General features: G+C 63.1%; 1 protein-coding gene across 2 annotated transcripts; it reads right to left on the bottom strand.

The window, feature by feature from the left end:
• Nucleotides 1-521: 521 nt before the first annotated feature.
• MINAR1 (membrane integral NOTCH2 associated receptor 1) lies at nt 522-16,404 on the bottom strand. Of its 2 annotated transcripts, none has more exons than XM_070400362.1 (4): nt 16,310-16,404; nt 8,719-11,117; nt 5,414-5,665; nt 522-1,661 (listed from the first exon to the last, which is right to left on the bottom strand). In XM_070400362.1, exons 2-4 carry the CDS (start codon nt 11,059-11,061, stop codon nt 1,464-1,466), a joined length of 2,793 nt encoding a protein of 930 aa, XP_070256463.1. In that variant the 5' UTR covers nt 11,062-11,117; nt 16,310-16,404; the 3' UTR covers nt 522-1,463. The 2 variants fall into 2 exon arrangements, with proteins under 2 accessions (XP_070256463.1, XP_070256462.1); XM_070400361.1 differs by lacking the exon at nt 16,310-16,404 and adding an exon at nt 11,738-11,809.
• Nucleotides 16,405-17,526: the final 1,122 nt, after the last annotated feature.

The raw sequence follows: 17,526 nt of genomic DNA, 5'->3' as shown, positions 1-17,526 counted from the left end.
AAGCCCGCTCCGCCGCCAGTGGGAACGGAGGCCAAGATCCCGCAAAACCGCAGCGGCTGCCAGTACCCGACAGAGAAGACAACGAACCCCAAGTGGGTACTGAGACCGACAGAGAGAGATCGACGGCTATGCGGCTACAGAGCGGTTACCGTTGGCACGCGGGCCCGTGTTCAGAACCCCGGGCCGGGCGCTGGGGGCGCTGAGAATAGCCCAGCGTCTCCATCTCGGCATCGACAAACGCTTGCAAAGCCCCTGGACACGGTGCGAGGAGGCCTCAGCTGACGGCTGGAACGTCGAGGTTTTGAGGTCTCGCCATCGTCTCTACCCTTCAAGGCACAAGGACAAGGGCTGACCCCCTCACTCCCGAGCAAGAGTGTAAATCGGGGAGCGGAGCCCCACAGCCCAGCAGGAAGGGGGGACCCCGGGGGTGGGGGATGGAGGGGTCACGATCTCCACACGTGGGCCTCCCACTGTCCGCGAGCAGACCTCCCCCCCCCACCCCCCCCCCGTGAGGCGGCCACAGGAAGGTGTCGGCCTGCATTGCTTGGCCTGTCCCCTGGCCTGGGAGCAGAGAGGAGGGCGCTCTGTGCCTGCCACCCTCCACGGGGCCATCGGCTCCTTCCCGCTGTGGGCACGAGGGGGAGGCCCGAGGTTCCCGGGAAAGATCCGCTGTGAACTCCGTAGTGGCCCCGGGAGGGCGGGAGGGAGTGACGTAGCCCTTGATGAAAGTCAGCTGAGAAGGGGCGTGCCCTGTGGACACTCCCTGTGGCCTCCCGGGCGCGGGGGACAGCAGAGCGCCCCTCCCTCCTCACTCTGCTCCCTCACTTCCCCCCGAGGGCAGGCGTTCAGCATCCCCACCAGGAAACGCCATCAAAACGGAAAGAATCAAGTCCATGTTCCCGCCTTTTTTTTCCCTTTTTTTTTTGCTTATCATTCCATTTGTATCTGGCTGTTCATTCCATTCGTTCGGTAGGAAACCCCACTGCACGTCTAAAACACGCATCCGAGCCCCGGCTGGTGTGGCTCAGTGGATAGTGCGCCAGCCTGCGGACCCGAGGGTCCCGGGTTCGATTCCAGTCAAGGGCATGGACCTTGGTTGCAGGCTCCTCCCCAGCCCGGGCCCTGGTCAGGGCGTGTGCAGGAGGCGACCCATGGATGTGTCTCTCTCACATCGATGTTTCTCTCTGCCTCTCCCTCTCCCTTCCACGCTCCCTACAAACCAATAGGAAAATACCTCGGGGGAGAGGATAAACGAAAAATAAAAAAAAGCGCATCCGACCTCACGCCGTCGGGGCTCCCAGGCAGGGGACGTCCGTGCGGGATGCGAGCCTCCCGAGGACCCTCGGCGGCCCCTGCGGGGAAGGGTCCGGGTCCGGGCTCCGTCTCAGCCGCCCGCCGCCTGGCGCCACGCGGGATCAGCCTGCGGAGGGGGACGTGGGGGGCCCGGCGCGCGCGGGTCCCGCTCAGGCCTTCATCGTGCACAGGGGCACCACGATAACCAGGATGACCGTGCAGGCGGCCGCCGCCACCAGCGCCGCGAGCTTGCAGGCCCGGGCCCTGCGGAACTCGGCCTCCTTGCGCTTCAGGAGGGAGTCGTAGCCCGGCGTGTAAATGTCCTCCATCCAGTACTCCAGGTGGTTGGGGTTCAGGGACTCCTGCGTCTGAAAGGGAAGCGGAGGCGTCAGAGACACGGCGAATCCCTGGGCCCGGGTCAACGCCATCCTGATAGCCGGCCTCCTGCGCCTCTGGCCCCACGCTGCCCCCAGCCCTGCCCACGCGGCCCCCACGGGCCAGGCACCTGCCCCTGCTGACTACAGTGTCATCATGTTGTTTTTTAATGTCTTTATTGATTTCAGAGCGGAGGGGAGAGGGAGAGAGAGAGAGAGAAACATCCATGATGAAAGAGAATCATGGACCGGCTGCCTCCTGCACGCCCCGCACTGGGGATGGAGCCTGCAACCCGGGCCTGTGCCCTGACCGGGAATCAAACCCTGACCTCCTGGTTCACAGGTCAATGCTGAACCACTGAGCCACGCCGGCCGGGCCATGCCATCATGTTTTGACCCACGCGACCTCTGGGTCGTCGGCGTATAAGCGAGCAAGACAGGGCCAAGGAACACGAGACTGAAATTCAAGGGCACACAACCCAGAACAGGCAGGGGGTCCCTGAGAAGGGAGATGTCTCAAGCAAGGCTATCGGCCCGGCCGGCGTGGCTCAGTGGCTGAGCATCGACCTAGGAACCAGGAGGTCACGGTTCGATTCCCCGTCAAGGGCACAGGCCCAGGTTGCGGGCTCCATCCCCAGTGGGGGGCGTGCAGGAGGCAGCCGATCCATGATTCTCTCTCATCATGGATGTTTCTCTCTCTCTCTCCCTCTCCCTTCCTCTCTGAAATCAATAAAAGCATTTTATAAAGAAGAAGAAGAAAGTGGACACTTGAAAATGGACGGCTCTGGGCCTTTGCGTCTGCGGGTCCCTGAGGCCTGGACTCCCAGAGCTGCCCGGAGCTCTCCTGTGACGGCCCAGCTCCGCTGGTTAGAACGCGTGTCTTCACGCTTGCGCCGAGGCCTGGGCTTTGTCCACCCCCCCGGGCAGTTTCACGGACACTCAGAGGGAGAGATGAACCCAGGACGGGCAGGTTTTGCTGAAACGAAGTGGCTGACGCGCCCTCAGGGTGGGGTTGGGGGCGCAGGCTGGAGGCACAGCCCTCCCCGCCGGGCACCTGGGAGCCGGGCTCCAGCCCCCGGGAGGATGGAGCAGGCGGCCACCTGCCTCCCGGCCTCCCCAGCCGGCCCCGGAGGGGAACGGTGTGTGAACCCCACTCCGACCCCGCCAGAAGGCACCCGGCTCCCTTCCGTCATTACGCACGCTTTATGGGCCGGGAGCCAGCCTGGGGAATAAAATATTTTAAATTAGGTTTCCCGCTAGCTGCTCGCTCTAACGGCGCCGCCGAGGCCGCCAGGGGCCCTGGGCGAGCGCACTCGGTCCTCATCGGGCCTCCCCAGCACCGGAGAGGGAACGGGGCCTGCACCTGCCCCGGCGCCCGCAGGTGGGCCCCGGGGACACCCCAAAGACGGTCCAGATGCTGACGGGGCCCGCGTCCCTGAGCCATGCTGCTCACACCCTCCAGAGCCTGCGGAGCTGTTCCTGCATATTTTGTGCGGCCGGCTGCACACATTTCTTTTTTCTTTTTCTTTTTTTTAAATATATTTTTATTGATTTCAGAGAGAAAAGGAGGAGGAGAGAGAGAGAGAAACAACAATGATGAGAGAGAATCATGGATCTGCTGCCTCCTGCAGGTCCCTCACTGGGGATCGAGCCCACAATCCGGGCATGTGCCCCTGACCAGAATCGAACCCGGGACCCTTCCGTCTGCAGGCTGACGCTCCATCCACTGAGCAACACCAGCCAGGGCGCGGCTGCACATTTTTCAGTCATGTCACCTAAAGCTCTCTAATCCGAAGATCTATGTGTTTTTTTTTAATCAATTTTTAAAAATATATTTTTACTGATTTCAGAGAGGAAGGGAGAGGGAGAGAGAGAGAGAGAAACATCCATGATGAGAGAGAACCATGGATCAGCTGCCTCCTGCACGCCCCACCCTGGGGATCGAGCTCGCCATCCGGGCATGTGCCCTGACCGGGAATCGAACCCTGGTTCATGGGTTGACGCTCACTCACTGAGCCACGCCGGCCGGGCCCGAGCCCCTGCAGTGAGCAGCGGGGACAGAGGCAGACGGTGCAGCTGCCACCAAAATGAGTGAGCACAGCCCAGCCCTGCCTGTGGGCGGACAGACAGCACGCCCTCCGGGCACACCCGCCCTCGCAGGCCGGGGTGGCCCTTCCCTGGGGCTGCTCCGTATGGAGCCGCCGTCCAGAGCTTGGCTCCCACCACATGCGTACCCCGCGTGCTACACAGGGAGGGAGGAGCCAGCTTGTATCGCATGAGATTGTTTGGCTCCGGTCTCCTGAGCAGATATGAACACGTGCACTTGATCCGGAGCCGGAGCCATAAACGTATGGTTACAGGTCAGAAGGTCAAAGCCTGCAGGTCAGCGAGGCAGCCTCAGGGCTACACGTGTGCAAACAGGTAACCAAACAGCAGCTACATGTGTGCAAACAGGTAACCAAACAGCAGCTACATGTGTGCAAACAGGTAACCAAACACCAGCTACATGTGTGCAAACAGGTCACCAAACACCAGCTACATGTGTGCAAACAGGTCACCAAACACCAGCTACATGTGTGCAAACAGGTCACAGCAGCTACATGTTTGCAAACAGGTCACAGCAGCTACATGTGTGCAAACAGGTCACCAACAGCAGCTACATGTGTGCAAACAGGTAACCAAACAGCAGCTACATGTGTGCAAACAGGTCACAGCAGCTACATGTGTGCAAACAGGTCACCAACAGCAGCTACATGTGTGCAAACAGGTAACCAACAGCACCTACATGTGTGCAAACAGGTCACCAACAGCAGCTACATGTGTGCAAACAGGTAACCAAACACCAGCTACATGTGTGCAAACAGGTCACAGCAGCTACATGTTTGCAAGCAGGTCACAGCAGCTACATGTGTGCAAACAGGTCACCAACAGCAGCTACATGTGTGCAAACAGGTAACCAACAGCACCTACATGTGTGCAAACAGGTAACCAAACACCAGCTACATGTGTGCAAACAGGTAACCAACAGCAGCTACACGTGTGCAAACAGGTAACCAAACAGCAGCTACACGTGTGCAAACAGGTAACCAACAGCCGCTACATGTGTGCAAACAGGTAACCAACAGCAGCTACATGTTTGCAAACAGGTAACCAAACAGGAGCTACATGTGTGCAAACAGGTAACCAACAGCAGCTACACGTGTGCAAACAGGTCACCAACAGCAGCTACACGTGTGCAAACAGGTCACCAACAGCAGCTACATGTGTGCAAACAGGTAACCAACAGCAGCTACAGCCCTGGCTGGTTTGGCTCAGTGGGTAGAGCGTCGGCCTGCGGACTGAAAGGTCCCAGGTTCGATTCCCGGTCAGGGCACAGGCCTGGGTTGCGGGCTCGATCCCCAATAGGGGGCGTGCAGGAGGCAGCCGATCCATGATTCTCTCTTATCATGGTTGTTTCTCTCTCTCTCCCCCTCACCCTTCCTCTCGGCCATCAATAAAAAAATATATTTTTAAAAACAGCAGCTACATGTTTGCGAACAAGTAACGAAGCAGGAGCCCGCTTGTTAAACTCTCTGCTCAGAGTTCCGGGGCGGGGCCCGGGAGCTGGAGGCCCAGGCCACAGGCAGGTCTGGGCCACGGTGGTCCCTTTCTGCATCTGGAGAGCGTGGCACCCCCTCTCCCTCCCCCTCCGGCACCCCCCTCCGGCACCCCCCTCCCCGCACCCCGCAGCCCCCCCAGATGCTCACCTGCAGGTCCAGGGCTGCGAGCTTGCCCTTGTCGCCCCCGCTCCGCGCGTACTCCTCGACGGCCCAGGAGGGCTGGCCGCGCCGCACCTCGGCCAGCTCGGTCAGCCGCATGTCCGTGTACAGCGGGTTGCTCTTCAGATGGGCCTTGAGCGAGGTGGGGTAGGGGTGCGGGCTGAACACCTGCTCCACGAGGAAGTCCCGGTGCTGCTTGGGCCGGCGGTGCTGCGGGGGGACGTCGTACTGCCTGTCCGCCTGCAGGGGGCACAGCGCGGGCGGGTCTCGGGGTGGCCGGGCAGCCCCCCTCGGCCCCGGGCCTCCCACGGGCATCAGATGGCAAAAGGCAGGGATCCCCGAACAAACAGAACGGTCCTACCAGGAGCGAGCATTTCTGTGCCAGGGAGACACGGCGCTACCCAAGCCTCACGGGACCCCGGCTCTCTCCCCGACCTCCTCCCCGCGGCCAGGGAAGGGAACGGAGCCCAGAGAGGCTCAGTGGCTGGCCCCGGGCGCACAGCAGCCCGGTGGTGAAGCTGGTGGTGAAGCTGGTCTAAACCTCCTCGCCTGGCTCAGGGAACCGTTGCTGAACCATTACTGCCCGCTCTCTCTCTCCTGCCAACTTGTCCCTGGTGCCAGGGGTAAAAGACATGGCCTTTCCCGCCAGGAGCTTGAGGACACCCCGTTGCTGCTCCCGAAGGAAGGAGCCGGGCCAGAGCCTTCGAGATCCAGACAGCGGAGTGGACAGCGGTGGGGGTGGGAAGGCGCCCAGCATAGCGGGCGCCCCTGACGCTCTCGGTCCCTGAGTTTCGTGGGCACCAGGGACTCTGTCCTCTGTCTGTGAAGCCTGCTACCGCCGGGCCTTCGGAAACTTCCTCATTCTAACTCCAGGCCCTCAGATCCCTACAGAAGCCGCCGCCTCCAGGGAGCCCTCCTTGATGCACCGACACGGGGTCAGTGCCCACCACATCACTCCATGGGACGTGGACAGAGACCCGCGGCCGGGACTGTCCCCGGGGAACTGTATTCCCCCGCCCCCCCCCCCGTTTGCTCATTCGTCTCCTCCGCTGGCCTGGGAGCCCCCGGAGGGCAGGGCTCGCTGTCTGTCGGCCTTTTAACCCCCGACTCCAGGGAAATCGCTCCACGGAGCAGCTGTGTGTGCGGGGCTGTGGCTGACACCTGGGCTGGGACCAGCGCAGCGCCCCATCCCCGCACCCCATCCCCGCACCCCCACACCCCCCTCCCCCCCAGCAGGACCACGGGCGCTGGAACAGACGAGGGCTAATGCTGAGATGCCGACAATGATGGGGAGACAGCGGGGGACCTGTCTCAGCCCCAACGAGCAGGCGAGGCTGCCTCCCGGGTCCTAACCCATCAGCCGAATGTCCTCCAAGAGGCTCCGGGATTGTGTTCCTTCTGCTCCTTCCCGGGACCCCGCCCTCACCGGCCCTCACTGAGCTGCCACTGCCTGCCCGCTGCACTGAGCCGGGGGCGGGGCCTCGCCGAGCTGGGGGCGGGGCCTCACCGAGCTGGGGGCGTGGCCTCACTGAGCTGCCACTGCCTGCCCGCTGCACTGAGCCGGGGGCGTGGCCTCACAAGCTGGGGGCGTGGCCTCACTGAACTGCCACTGCCTGCCCGCTGCACTGAGCCGGGGGACGGGGCCTCACAAGCTGGGGGCGGGGCCCACACTGAGCCGGGGCGTGGCCTCACAGAGCCGGGGGGCCTTACCCAGTTGGGGCGGGGCTTCACAAGGCTGGGAGCTCGGTCTACACCAAGATGGGGCAGGGCCTCGCCAAGTCAGGGGCGGGGACTCACTGAGCTGGGGGCGGGGCCTCGCCAAGCCGGGGGCGGGGCCCACACTGAGCCAGCGGCGGGTGGGATTGTACAAGGCTGGGGCAGGGCCTACACCAAGTTGGGGGCGGGGCCCACACCAAGATGGGGCGGGGCCTTGCCAAGTCAGGGGCCGGGCTCACCAAGTTGGGGGTGGGCCCTCACTAAGCTGGGGGCGGGGCCCACACCAAGCTGAGGGCGGGCCGATGCCAGCAGCCTCCGGCCACCACCATCACATCACAGTCCTCCCAGGGCCCTGCTCAGGGCCTAACGCGCATGATCTCAGTTCATTCATCCTCCCAACAGCATCCGAGGCTGAATCCATCGTCCCCACTCTGGATGCGAAGCTCAGATCAGAGAGGGTGAGACACTGACCCAGGGTCACACAGCCCGTCAGTGGGACGGCTGGGATTTGAACCTGACTTATTTTTTTTCTTTTTTAATATGCTTGTATTGCCCTAACCGGTGTTGCTCAATGGATAGCGCGTTGGCCTGCGGACTGAAAGGTCTCAGGTTCGATTCCCGTCAAGGGCACATACCTTGGTTGTGGGCACATCCCCAGTAGGGGGTGTGCAGGAGGCAGCCGATCGATGTTTCTGACTCTCTATCCCTCTCCCTTCCTCTCTGTAAAAAGAAATCAATAAAAATATATTTAAATACATATATGTATATAAATATATACTTTTATTGATTTTAGAGAGGAAAGAAGAGAGAGGGAGAGGGAGAGAGAAACATCAGTGATGAGAGAGAACCATGGATCGGCTGCCTCCTGCACGCCCCACACTGGGGATCGAGCTCGAAACCTGGGCATGTGCCCTGACCGGGAATGGAACCGTGACCTCCTGGTTCATAGGTCCACGCTCCACCCCTGAGCCACACCAGCCGGGCTGAACCTGACTTTTTTTTTTTAATATATTTTATTGATTTTTTACAGAGAGGAAGGGAGAGAGATAGTTAGAAACATCGATCAGCTGCCTCCTGCACACCCCCCACTGAGGATGTGCCCGCAACCAAGGTACATGCCCTTGACTGGAATCGAACCTGGGACCCTTCAGTCCTCAGGCCGATGCTCTATCCACTGAACCACACTGGCCAGGGCTAAAAATATATATGTATTTTAAAAAAAGGAACGCCATGCATGCACTGAAGTCCAGGAAAGGGACACTGTTAGGTCACTTCCCTCGTGTTCTTTGCCCGCGTCCTGCTGCTGGACATCCTTGGGGACTGTGCCTGCCCCGCCGTGTCCCGTCCCCCCTCGGCCCTGTTCTGTGAGGATCTGGGCTCCCACACCTGGGGGTCGCTGTACCAGCTCCTCCCAGCTGACCCCGGCCGCCTGCCTGTGCTCTGCTCTCTGCCCTGACGTGGGAAGCCCACCCAACATGGCGGGGGCGGGGGGGAGCTGGCGCGCGTGGAGGGGGGGCCCGGAGCCCGGGACACCCACCGAGCCACGCTCCGGCCACGCGAGCCGGAGTTTCAATTACCTCTTTGGGTTTCCGACGCCAGTCCTTGCTCTCCCCGGGGCCTCGGTCTCTGATCTCCTCCTCCTCCTCGTCCAGGCCCAGGCGGTTGGCATAGGTGATGGTGCGCCAGTCCCTGGGCGAGTTGGAGATGCTGGCGATTTTGGACTCCGTGGCGCTGTTCTCCTCCGTCAGCGACCGGGAGGACGGCCTGGCGAACAGGCTCTTCTTCAAGGCCTTGACACGGAGGCTTTCGCTGTTGCTCCCGCTGGCGTCTGAGCAGCACCAGTCGGCGCCCCCACCGCCGCCGCCGCCGTCCGCTTTGGGTCCACGGGAGCCGCTGCGGGCCCGGAACACCCGTGGGGAGGTGCTCTCGTCCGACGCGGCCCCACTGGTCAGGGAGTTCAGGTCCACCTGCACCCTGGCCGTCTCAGGTGGCTGCATCTTCTGGCCCAGCTTATTCAGTTTGCCCAGCACCTGGCAGATCTCCTCGCGGACCCCCGACAGCGACTCCAGCTTGCGCTCGATCTCGCCGACCCTGAGCACCAGCCTGCAGACGCTGGTCTTCAGCTCCTCTTCGGAGCGGTGGCCGGGTTCGGGCCGCTTGCCCTTTTCTCCTTGGCCGCCGGGGAGCTCGCCGCCGATCAGCTTGGTGGCTGCTGCTACGACGTGGCCGCCGCCTCGCTCCGGGGAGCTGTCGCCGTCCGACTTGGGCAGCTGGGACAGGGACCCCGTGCTGTTGTAGCAGGAGGAGGGGATCACCCCCGTGGAGCCGCTGGCACTCATGTCATCCAGGAAGCGGAAGATGTCGCTGATGTCATCGCTGACGACCTCCGAGTCGTCGTCCGACTGCCGCGCGGCGGGCCTGTCCCCGTACTTGCCCGGCAGATCCCGGCGGGTCTTGGGCTCGGGCACCGGCGGCTCCGTCTGGGTGCCCACGCTGCTGGTGTCGGAGCTGAGCTGCCCGCCGGTGCAGCCGATGCTCTTGTCCTTGAACTTCTTTTTCACCGGCTCGCGCTCCTCCACGTCCACGGGGGACGAGAGGTCCTGAGCGTGGAGCCCGTTGGCCGCGGCCGCGTAGCCCGCAGGGAGCATGGGCTGCTGCTCCGTCGTCGGGGCGAGGTAAGCCGGGCGCTGGTCCAGGGCCGGGAAGCCGGGCGCCGGGCTGCCGGGGTTGGGGTGACGCAGCTTCTCGAGGGACGGGTTTCTGTGGAAAAAGGACCGTTCGAAGTCGGGGACCTCTTCCGTGTTCAGGCTCCAGCTCTTGGCCGGCCAGGGCGTCTGCTTGCCCAGCCTCCCCCCGGGGCAGCGCCTGGCCTCCGGGGTCCCCATCACGGGAGTGGGCCCGAAATACGTGGACGCCTGCAGGTCGTCGAGGCTCTCGTGCTTGGCCCGCTTCTTGTCGGGGACGGGGGAGTACCCGGCGTTCAGGTACCGGCCGTGGTAGGGCATTTCGAAGCTGTGATTGAAGAAGGGGGCCTTGGGGGGCTCCTTCCGGCTCTGGGGGTCCCCGTGCTCCCCCTCGGCCTCGTTCGCGGGGCCGACCAACCCGGGGGACACGGGCATCAGGTTGTGAAAGTCCTCCTTGAAGATACTCCTTTTCTGGACGCAGGTCTGGACCCCAAAGGGCCCGTCGTCGACGTGGGCCACGAAGGTCCCCTTGACGTCGGGGGGCCCGGGCAGCGAGTCCTGATCGGACGCGGGCTCGCTGTCCAGGGTCATGGGGAAGTAGGTCCTCTGCATCTCGCAGGGCTGGGGGCTGGCCACCCCGTACGGGGCCAGGGCCTGCAGCGGGTCCAGCGAGGCGGCCCGGGCCTCGGCCTCCTGCCCGACGCCCAGCAGGAAGTTGGGCTCGGGAACAGGTACACACTGGGGGCAGTCGGCGCAGGCCACGTCCCGGCACGGGGCCGGCTGCCTGGCGGGGAAGGCCCGGCCGAACGGGCCCTCGGCCAGCTCGCAGCCCAGCGGCTCGCAGGCCTCCTCGACGCCGGGCCCGCAGGAGTCGCGGGCCGCCTCCTTCGGGTGCGCCTCGGGCCGGCCACCCCCGGCCGGCAGCTTCTCCCTGGCCGCGCCCCCCGTCATCTGGATGAGGTTGAAGATGGTGACGATGTCGGCCGCCACCATGATCTTCTTGGACTGCTGGTTGTTCCCCGGGCACTTCATCTTGTCCTTGAACAAGGTGGCGGGGAAGCCGGGGTCCAGGCAGGCCGTGTAGAAGAGCACGCTGCGCAGCCGGGCGAGCTGCGGCAGGTCGAAGCGGGCGCACAGCGACTTGCACAGGTCCTGGTAGGACACGCTGCTGCGCTTGCTGTCCAGCTCCTCCAGGATCTTCACCAGGAACAGGGAGGTGTCCGGACCGGCCTCCATGGCTCAGGACGGGACGCCCAGAGGCTCGCCGACGGCACGGAACCTTCCAGCCAGCTCTACTGCGACAGCATCGGAAAAGAGAGGGCGGAAAAGAGGGTTGTTAACACCAGTGGAGTTTTAACTCAAGCTTGTTGTCAACCACATAAAGAAATGCTAGGGCCCTGGCCGGTGTGGCCCGGTGGATAGCGCGTCGGCCTGCGGACTGAGGGGTCCCAGGTTCGATTCCGGTCAAGGGCATGTACCTGGGTTGTGGGCACATCCCCAGTGGGGGGCGTGCAGGAGGCAGCTGATCGATGTTTCTGTCTCATCGATGTTTCTGGCTCTCTATCCCTCTCCCTTCCTCTCTGTAAAAAATCAATAAAATATATATTTAAAAGAGAAAAAAAGAAATGCTAGGGCCCGGCCGGCGTGGCTCAGTGGTTGAGCATCGACCTAGGAACCAGGAGGTCAGGGTTCGATTCCCGGTCAAGGGCACACGCGGGCTCCATCCCCAGTGGGGGGCGTGCAGGAGGCAGCCGATCCAGGATTCTCTCTCAGCATCGATGTTTCTTTCTCTCTCTCTCTCTCTCTCCCCCTCTCCCTTCCTCCCTGAAATCAACAAAAACGTGTTTTATAAAAGTGCTGCCAATACATCTCTTCGGCGTGGTTCGTAATAGGAAAAGTCAGCGATAATAACCTTTGCATCCAATTGGTTACGTAACAGCGTAGTCCGCGGAGAGGATGGGATACCAGGCAGCGTTCATAAGTCACAGGGCTGCAGAAATAGAGTGATGGGCGGGTTTGGTCTTTACGGATCTCTTCTGAAGTGGAAAAGCATGCCGCCAGACGACATGTTGTCATACGTCAAATTCTCTGTCTGTGTATGCAAACACACGCTCCCTCTCTACTGAAATGCTAACAGTCATTGTCCCTGCGTGCTTTCTTCTTCCTTTCAGATCTGTGTTACTTAAAAGCTCTGATTTTGTGATTTTCTAAGCAAAAAAAATCAAGAGGCCTGGCCGGCATGGCTCAGTGGTTGAGCGTCGACCTAGGAACCAGGAGGTCAGGGTTCGAGTCCAGGTCAGGGCACATGCCCAGGTTGTGGGCTCCATCCCCAGTGTGGGGCGTGCAGGAGGCAGCCAACCCATGGTTCTCTCTCATCAGTGATGTTTCTATCTCTCCCTCTCCCTTCCTCTCTGAAATCAATAAAAATATCCTATATAATAAAAGCCTCATATGCTAAGTGCCTGGTCGACCGGTCGGCCGTTCAACCAATCAAAGCCTAATATGCTAACGATATGCTAAGGCCGCTCAACCGCTCGCTATGACGTGCACTGACCACCGGGGGCAGACGCTCCGACTGGTAGGTTAGCTTGCTGCTGGGGTCCCGCCGATCGGGACTGAGCGAGATGAGCTGGACACATCCTGGAGCCCTCCCAGGTCCCTCCCTGGCCCAGATCACTCACTGGTGGGGTCCCTCGGCCTGGTCTGCACCCTCTCGCAATCCGGGACCCCTTGGGGATGTTCAAGAGCTGGTTTCGGCCCGATCCCGCAGGCCAGGCCGAGGGGCCCCATTGGTGCACGAATTCATGCACTGGGCCGCTAGTATCTTAAACAAGACAAAGAAATCCTCACGGGGAAGATTGCAGGTGAATGAAGCCCGCACGCAGGTCGGTAACGGAGCAAGCCTCCGCACGAAGGCCGGCATCCGGGCAGAAGGAACCGTGTGCGTAAAGGCAGAAACCTAACTGGCCTGTGAGCGTCCATTGTGGCGTTTCCCAAACTGGGGTCCACGGAACCCTCGGGCTCCGCAGGTTCGGCCTGGAGAGGATGGAGTTTCAGGGATGAAGAAAGACTGGCCGTCGCGGAGGTCCGGTCCGATTCTCCAAAAGGATCCCTTTCTGGACCCGAATGTCTCCAGGAGCAGCGTCCCCCCCGCCGAGGCCCGGCTCAGGTTCCATGTGCACGGGAAATAGGAGTGGCCAGAGGGAGGCGCTCGATTCGCTTGCCCTCTCTCCACCTCCAGACTCGCCTAGGGCAGCCGCCTGCTGACCTCTGACCTCCCAGGAAGGGCCGAGGCCCGGGGCCAGAGGTGAGGACAGCAGGACGCGGGAGGGACAGACGGATATGCCTCTTTCTCTCCTGCCCACGGGAGCGAAAAGGTGGGCCGACAGCGTGAGAACCCTCTGGTTCATTCTTCATGGAGGAAGTCCTCCCGCCTCCTTCTTTACATTCTCAGAGGCGAGCTGTTTTCCTTTCTCTTTTTCCCCCTCGTTTTTTTAAGCTGTTCTTTCTATGTTTGGTTTTGTTTGTTGTTATGTGTTTTTTTTTAAATAAATTTTTATTAACTTCAGACAGGGAGGGAGAGGCAGAGAGATTGACACATCCATGATGAGAGAGAATCACGGACCGGCCGCCTCCTGCACGCCCCCCAGTGGGGATGGTGCCCGCAACCCGGGCAGGTGCCCCTGACCGGGAATCGAACCCTGACCTCCTGGTTCACAGGTCGATGCCCAACCACGGAGCCACACCAGCCGGGTCCAGCTTTCTTTCTTTCTTTTCTTTTTTTCTTTCATTTGCACCGAGCCCACAGGTCAGCTCCAACATCTAAGCCCCACGTATCCGTGGGGAAGGCCATGGGGGGGGGGGGGGCGGTAGGTACATGGTCACAGAGGACCGTGGGACCTCGCTCCTGCCAGTTGGCGAAGAGATGTGACCACGTGGCTGGAGCCAGCCCCTGCCCCCTCCCTCTGTGGGCACCTCCCCCCGCCACCCCAGCCGGCAGCCCCAGAGCCGGGCCGACAACACTGCTTTCTGCTCCCCATTTGTCCAGGTTCGAGGAAGGACTTATTGGGGGGATCCCGAGGGAGAAACCCCCAGACCGGTTCTGTGTGCGGGGGAGAGAGGCGGGCAGGCAGGCGCCGCCCCCCCCCCCCCCCTGCCCTCCACTGGAACGTAGATTAGCTCAAAGAGTTAATCAAGTCCCATCCGTTCTGCAGAGAGAAGATGGCATTATATATGTAAGATCCAGAAAGGGCTCCGGCCGACAAAGGACGCTTTGTCTGCCTTCCAAGTATTAAGGGCCTCAGATCGCTCCCTGGCCAAACTCATCAGAAATGCAAATAAACAGATGGAGTCTCTCTCCGGCGACTGACATTACGATCCCAGGGCCCCGGATCCGCGCAGCCCTCTCGGACGCGCACAGCAGAAGCGGACTTTATTTATCAGGCAATGAAGACGTTCCCCTGCAGGCCCCCGTCGCCTAAGAAAACCTCTACATTTGTTCTTTCTGCGGGCTCCCCTCCTCCCCCCGCTCCACGTTCCTCGGATAAACAGGAAGAAAGCCGGTGAAAGGGGGTACACCTGTCCCTCCCGGACCAGGCGGCCTACTCCCTCTGACCCCCTTCTCTCTTCTTTCTTTCTTTTTTTAAAATATATTTTTATTGGTTTCAGAGAGGAAGAGAAAGAGAGAGAGATAGAAACATCCATGATGAGAGAGAACCAAGGATCGGCTGCCTCCTGCACGCCCCACGTTGGGGATCGAGCCCGCAACCCGGGCATGTGCTCTTGACTGGGAATCGAACCCAGGACCCTTCAGTCCAAAGCCAGACGCTCTATCCACTGAGCCAAACCAGCCAGGGCTATTTTATTTTTTTAAACATATTTGTACTGATTTCTGATTGGAAGGGAGTGAGACAGACAGAGAGAGAGAGAGAGAGAGAGAGAGACATCCGTGATGAGAGAGAATCATGGATCGGCCGCCTCCTGCACGCCCCACACTGAGGATCGAGCCCACAACCCGGGCCTGTGCCATGACCGGGAATCAACCGTGACCTCCTGGTTCATAGGTCGACGCTCAGCCACTGAGCCACACCGGCCGGGGCCTCTTAAATCAATGGGGCCCCCAGACACTGCTGCCATTCTCCCAGGGACCCGGCGGCCAGAGCTCGTGGTAAAAGACCTCGTGCAGCCTCGGCTCCGCTGGCTCCTCTCCCTGCAGGCCAGGCTCCATCCATCCACGCCGGTGGCCACGGACACGGGAAGGAAGGAGGGGCACCTACCCCCCGTCCAACCCCACCCCTCCACCCGGGAGAGGGGGGATCGGCAGCAGCTTGTTTGCTGGGGAAAGGGGTGCCTCCCCGGCCACGTCCACCTCTGACAGGCCCCCCCCCCCCCGTCATGCACGTGGCAGAGCCAGCAGCCAAGCGCCCAGCCACAGCCCCGAGGGCGGCAGCGTGGACCCTGCCACCTGCCAGCCACCTCGCCCATCCTGGAGAGCAAGGGTCCGAAGCCCTGGGGGCGGGGGGGGGGGGGGCTGAGCCTGCGACCCCGCCCCCCAACTGCAGACTCACAGTTTAACCCGCTGAGGTCTTCCTGCAGAACAAGGCCACACGGAGCGGGGTCCCGGTTAAACCCCTCCAGATGCCACCAGGAGCCCCAGCAGCCCACGGGAGCAGGTGAGGGGTGGCTGTGGGGGGCTCGGCCGCCCCAGGAGCCTGGCCGGCAGTTGGGGGGTGCCCGGGCTGGACGGCAGGTGAGTGCACCCCTGGTCGGAGGGTGCAGTTGAACGTCCCATCTCCTCGGAAGGAACCACGCTCCGGTTCCATGAGGACAGACTGGAAATCTTACCTGGAGACCTGGCTGGCCCTGGCTGGTGTGGCTCAGTGGATAGAGCGCCGGCCTGAGGACAGAAGGGTCCCGGGTTCGATTCCGGTCAAGGGCACATGCCCAGGTGGGCAGGTTCCCTGGCCCTGGTCGGGGCGTGTGCAGGAGGCAACCCATCCATGTGTCTCTCTCACATCGATGCTTCTCTCTGCCTCTCCCTCTCTCTTCTGCTCTCTCTCTAGAAATCAATGGGAAAATATCCCCGGGCGCGAGGATTCACCGCTGGTCCTGGGGTTTGTCCACCTTCCATCTGACTCCGCGCGGGTGAGTCAGGCCCATGGCACCCTGAGCCCGTCTCCTGACCCCTCCCCATACCGTGTTCCAGACGCGAATTTTCAGCCACGAAAACTTGCCCCGCGCTGCAGGCTCCCTTCCCACTGTTTCTCTCCCCCCAACCCCTGATCCGCCCACCCGATTGGCTCAGCCCTGTACCCCCAGGCAGGGCCCGGGGTCCGAGCCCAGGGGAGCGAGGGAGGCGCACCCCCGGCGCCCGCACCGGTGCCCCGCCGCGCACTGGCGCGCACACCCCCCCGCCGCGCGCGCCCCAATCCCCGGCCTCCCTCCCTCCTTCCCTCCCTCCCTCCCTCCCCGGCGCCGAAGTTACCTCCGCGGCTCCCGGAGCTGCCCCGCGGGTGGGTCTCCGCGCCTCTCCCGCCGTGTTCACGCCGCCTCGGCTGCGCGCCTCCGGGGAGGCTCGGAGCCCGCCGGTCCCCGCCTCCGGGCAGCCGGCTCCCGGGGCCGGGGCGGCTCTGCGCTCACCTGCGCGCCACCCCCCTGGCTGCGGCCGGGGCGGGGCGGGCGGGCGGGTCCCTCCCGGGCGGGGGGCGGCGCGCCCCGACTCGCATGTCGCCGGGCTGGCGGCGACCCCGGGAAGGGGCCTCCGGGCCCCGGGCGGCCCCGGGCTGGCTGCGGGCTTTTGTGTCTCCTCCGCCCGCACCGCCGCGTCACGGGCTCGGGGGCAGCCGGCGGCGGAGAGCCGGGCTCGGCCTCCCCAACGCCGCCCGCCCGGCGCGCGCAGGCTGGCGGGGCGCACGGGCCGGGACTGCGCGCCCCGGGGACGGAGGGGCGGGCCCGGGAGGGGGAGGGGGAGGGGGAGGGGGGCCCCGCCGGCGGCTGCAGCCCGGCGGGGTGCGAGCGGGCGCCGCCGCCGAGGCCACGTCCGCGGTCCCGGGTGGAGGCGAGGCTGCGCGCAGGGGGGAGCGCGGCCGGAGCGGCCAGCGGGGCTCGCATCCCCCCTCCCCGCTCCCTGCGCTGAAGGTGACTGCGGCCCCCAGCGGCCGAGCCGGGGCGCGCCGTGTCCTCGCCTCCCTTCCCGGGGCGCGCTGGGCTCGTCCCCCCCACCCCCCCGCCGGCCTCCCCTCCGCTGCCCTTTGTCAGGCGGGCCAAGTGGTCACTCCGACCCTGGACTGTCCCTCCCGGCTGGCCTCGCGGTCCCAGATGGGAGAGGTGGGCGGTCAGCGGACCACCCCTTCCCCAAACGCGCACAGAGGCGCGCGCACTCACGCCCCGAGACCCACACGGGACTGATGGGTGGTACACGGACCAGAACCGAGGCCTTTGCCGCCACCCTGCGCGCCGCAGTGGGGCCCCATCCTCCACGGACCCCGTCCCTGCGGCCCCAGGAGCGAGCTCCCCCAAATGGCACCTGCCCCCCCCCCCCGCCCCCAAGAAGCAGGCAGTTGCACGGGCAGGGGACACATCGCAAAAGAAAAAAGAAAGAAGACAGCGAGGGGCGGAACGGGACTGCGGAGGAGCCTACCTTGGCGGGGACAGAGCCCTGCCCGCCCGGGGCCCTGGCTTCCCCGGGGGGTGCAGTCCAGC

Source organism: Myotis yumanensis, unplaced genomic scaffold (genome assembly GCF_028538775.1).
Source record: "Myotis yumanensis isolate MYYU_CA2020_CCGP unplaced genomic scaffold, mMyoYum1.0.hap1 SCAF_20, whole genome shotgun sequence".
Classification (NCBI taxonomy): Eukaryota; Metazoa; Chordata; class Mammalia; order Chiroptera; family Vespertilionidae; genus Myotis; species Myotis yumanensis.
Note: the sequence above shows the minus strand (reverse complement) of the source record. Positions and strands in the feature narration are given on the sequence as shown.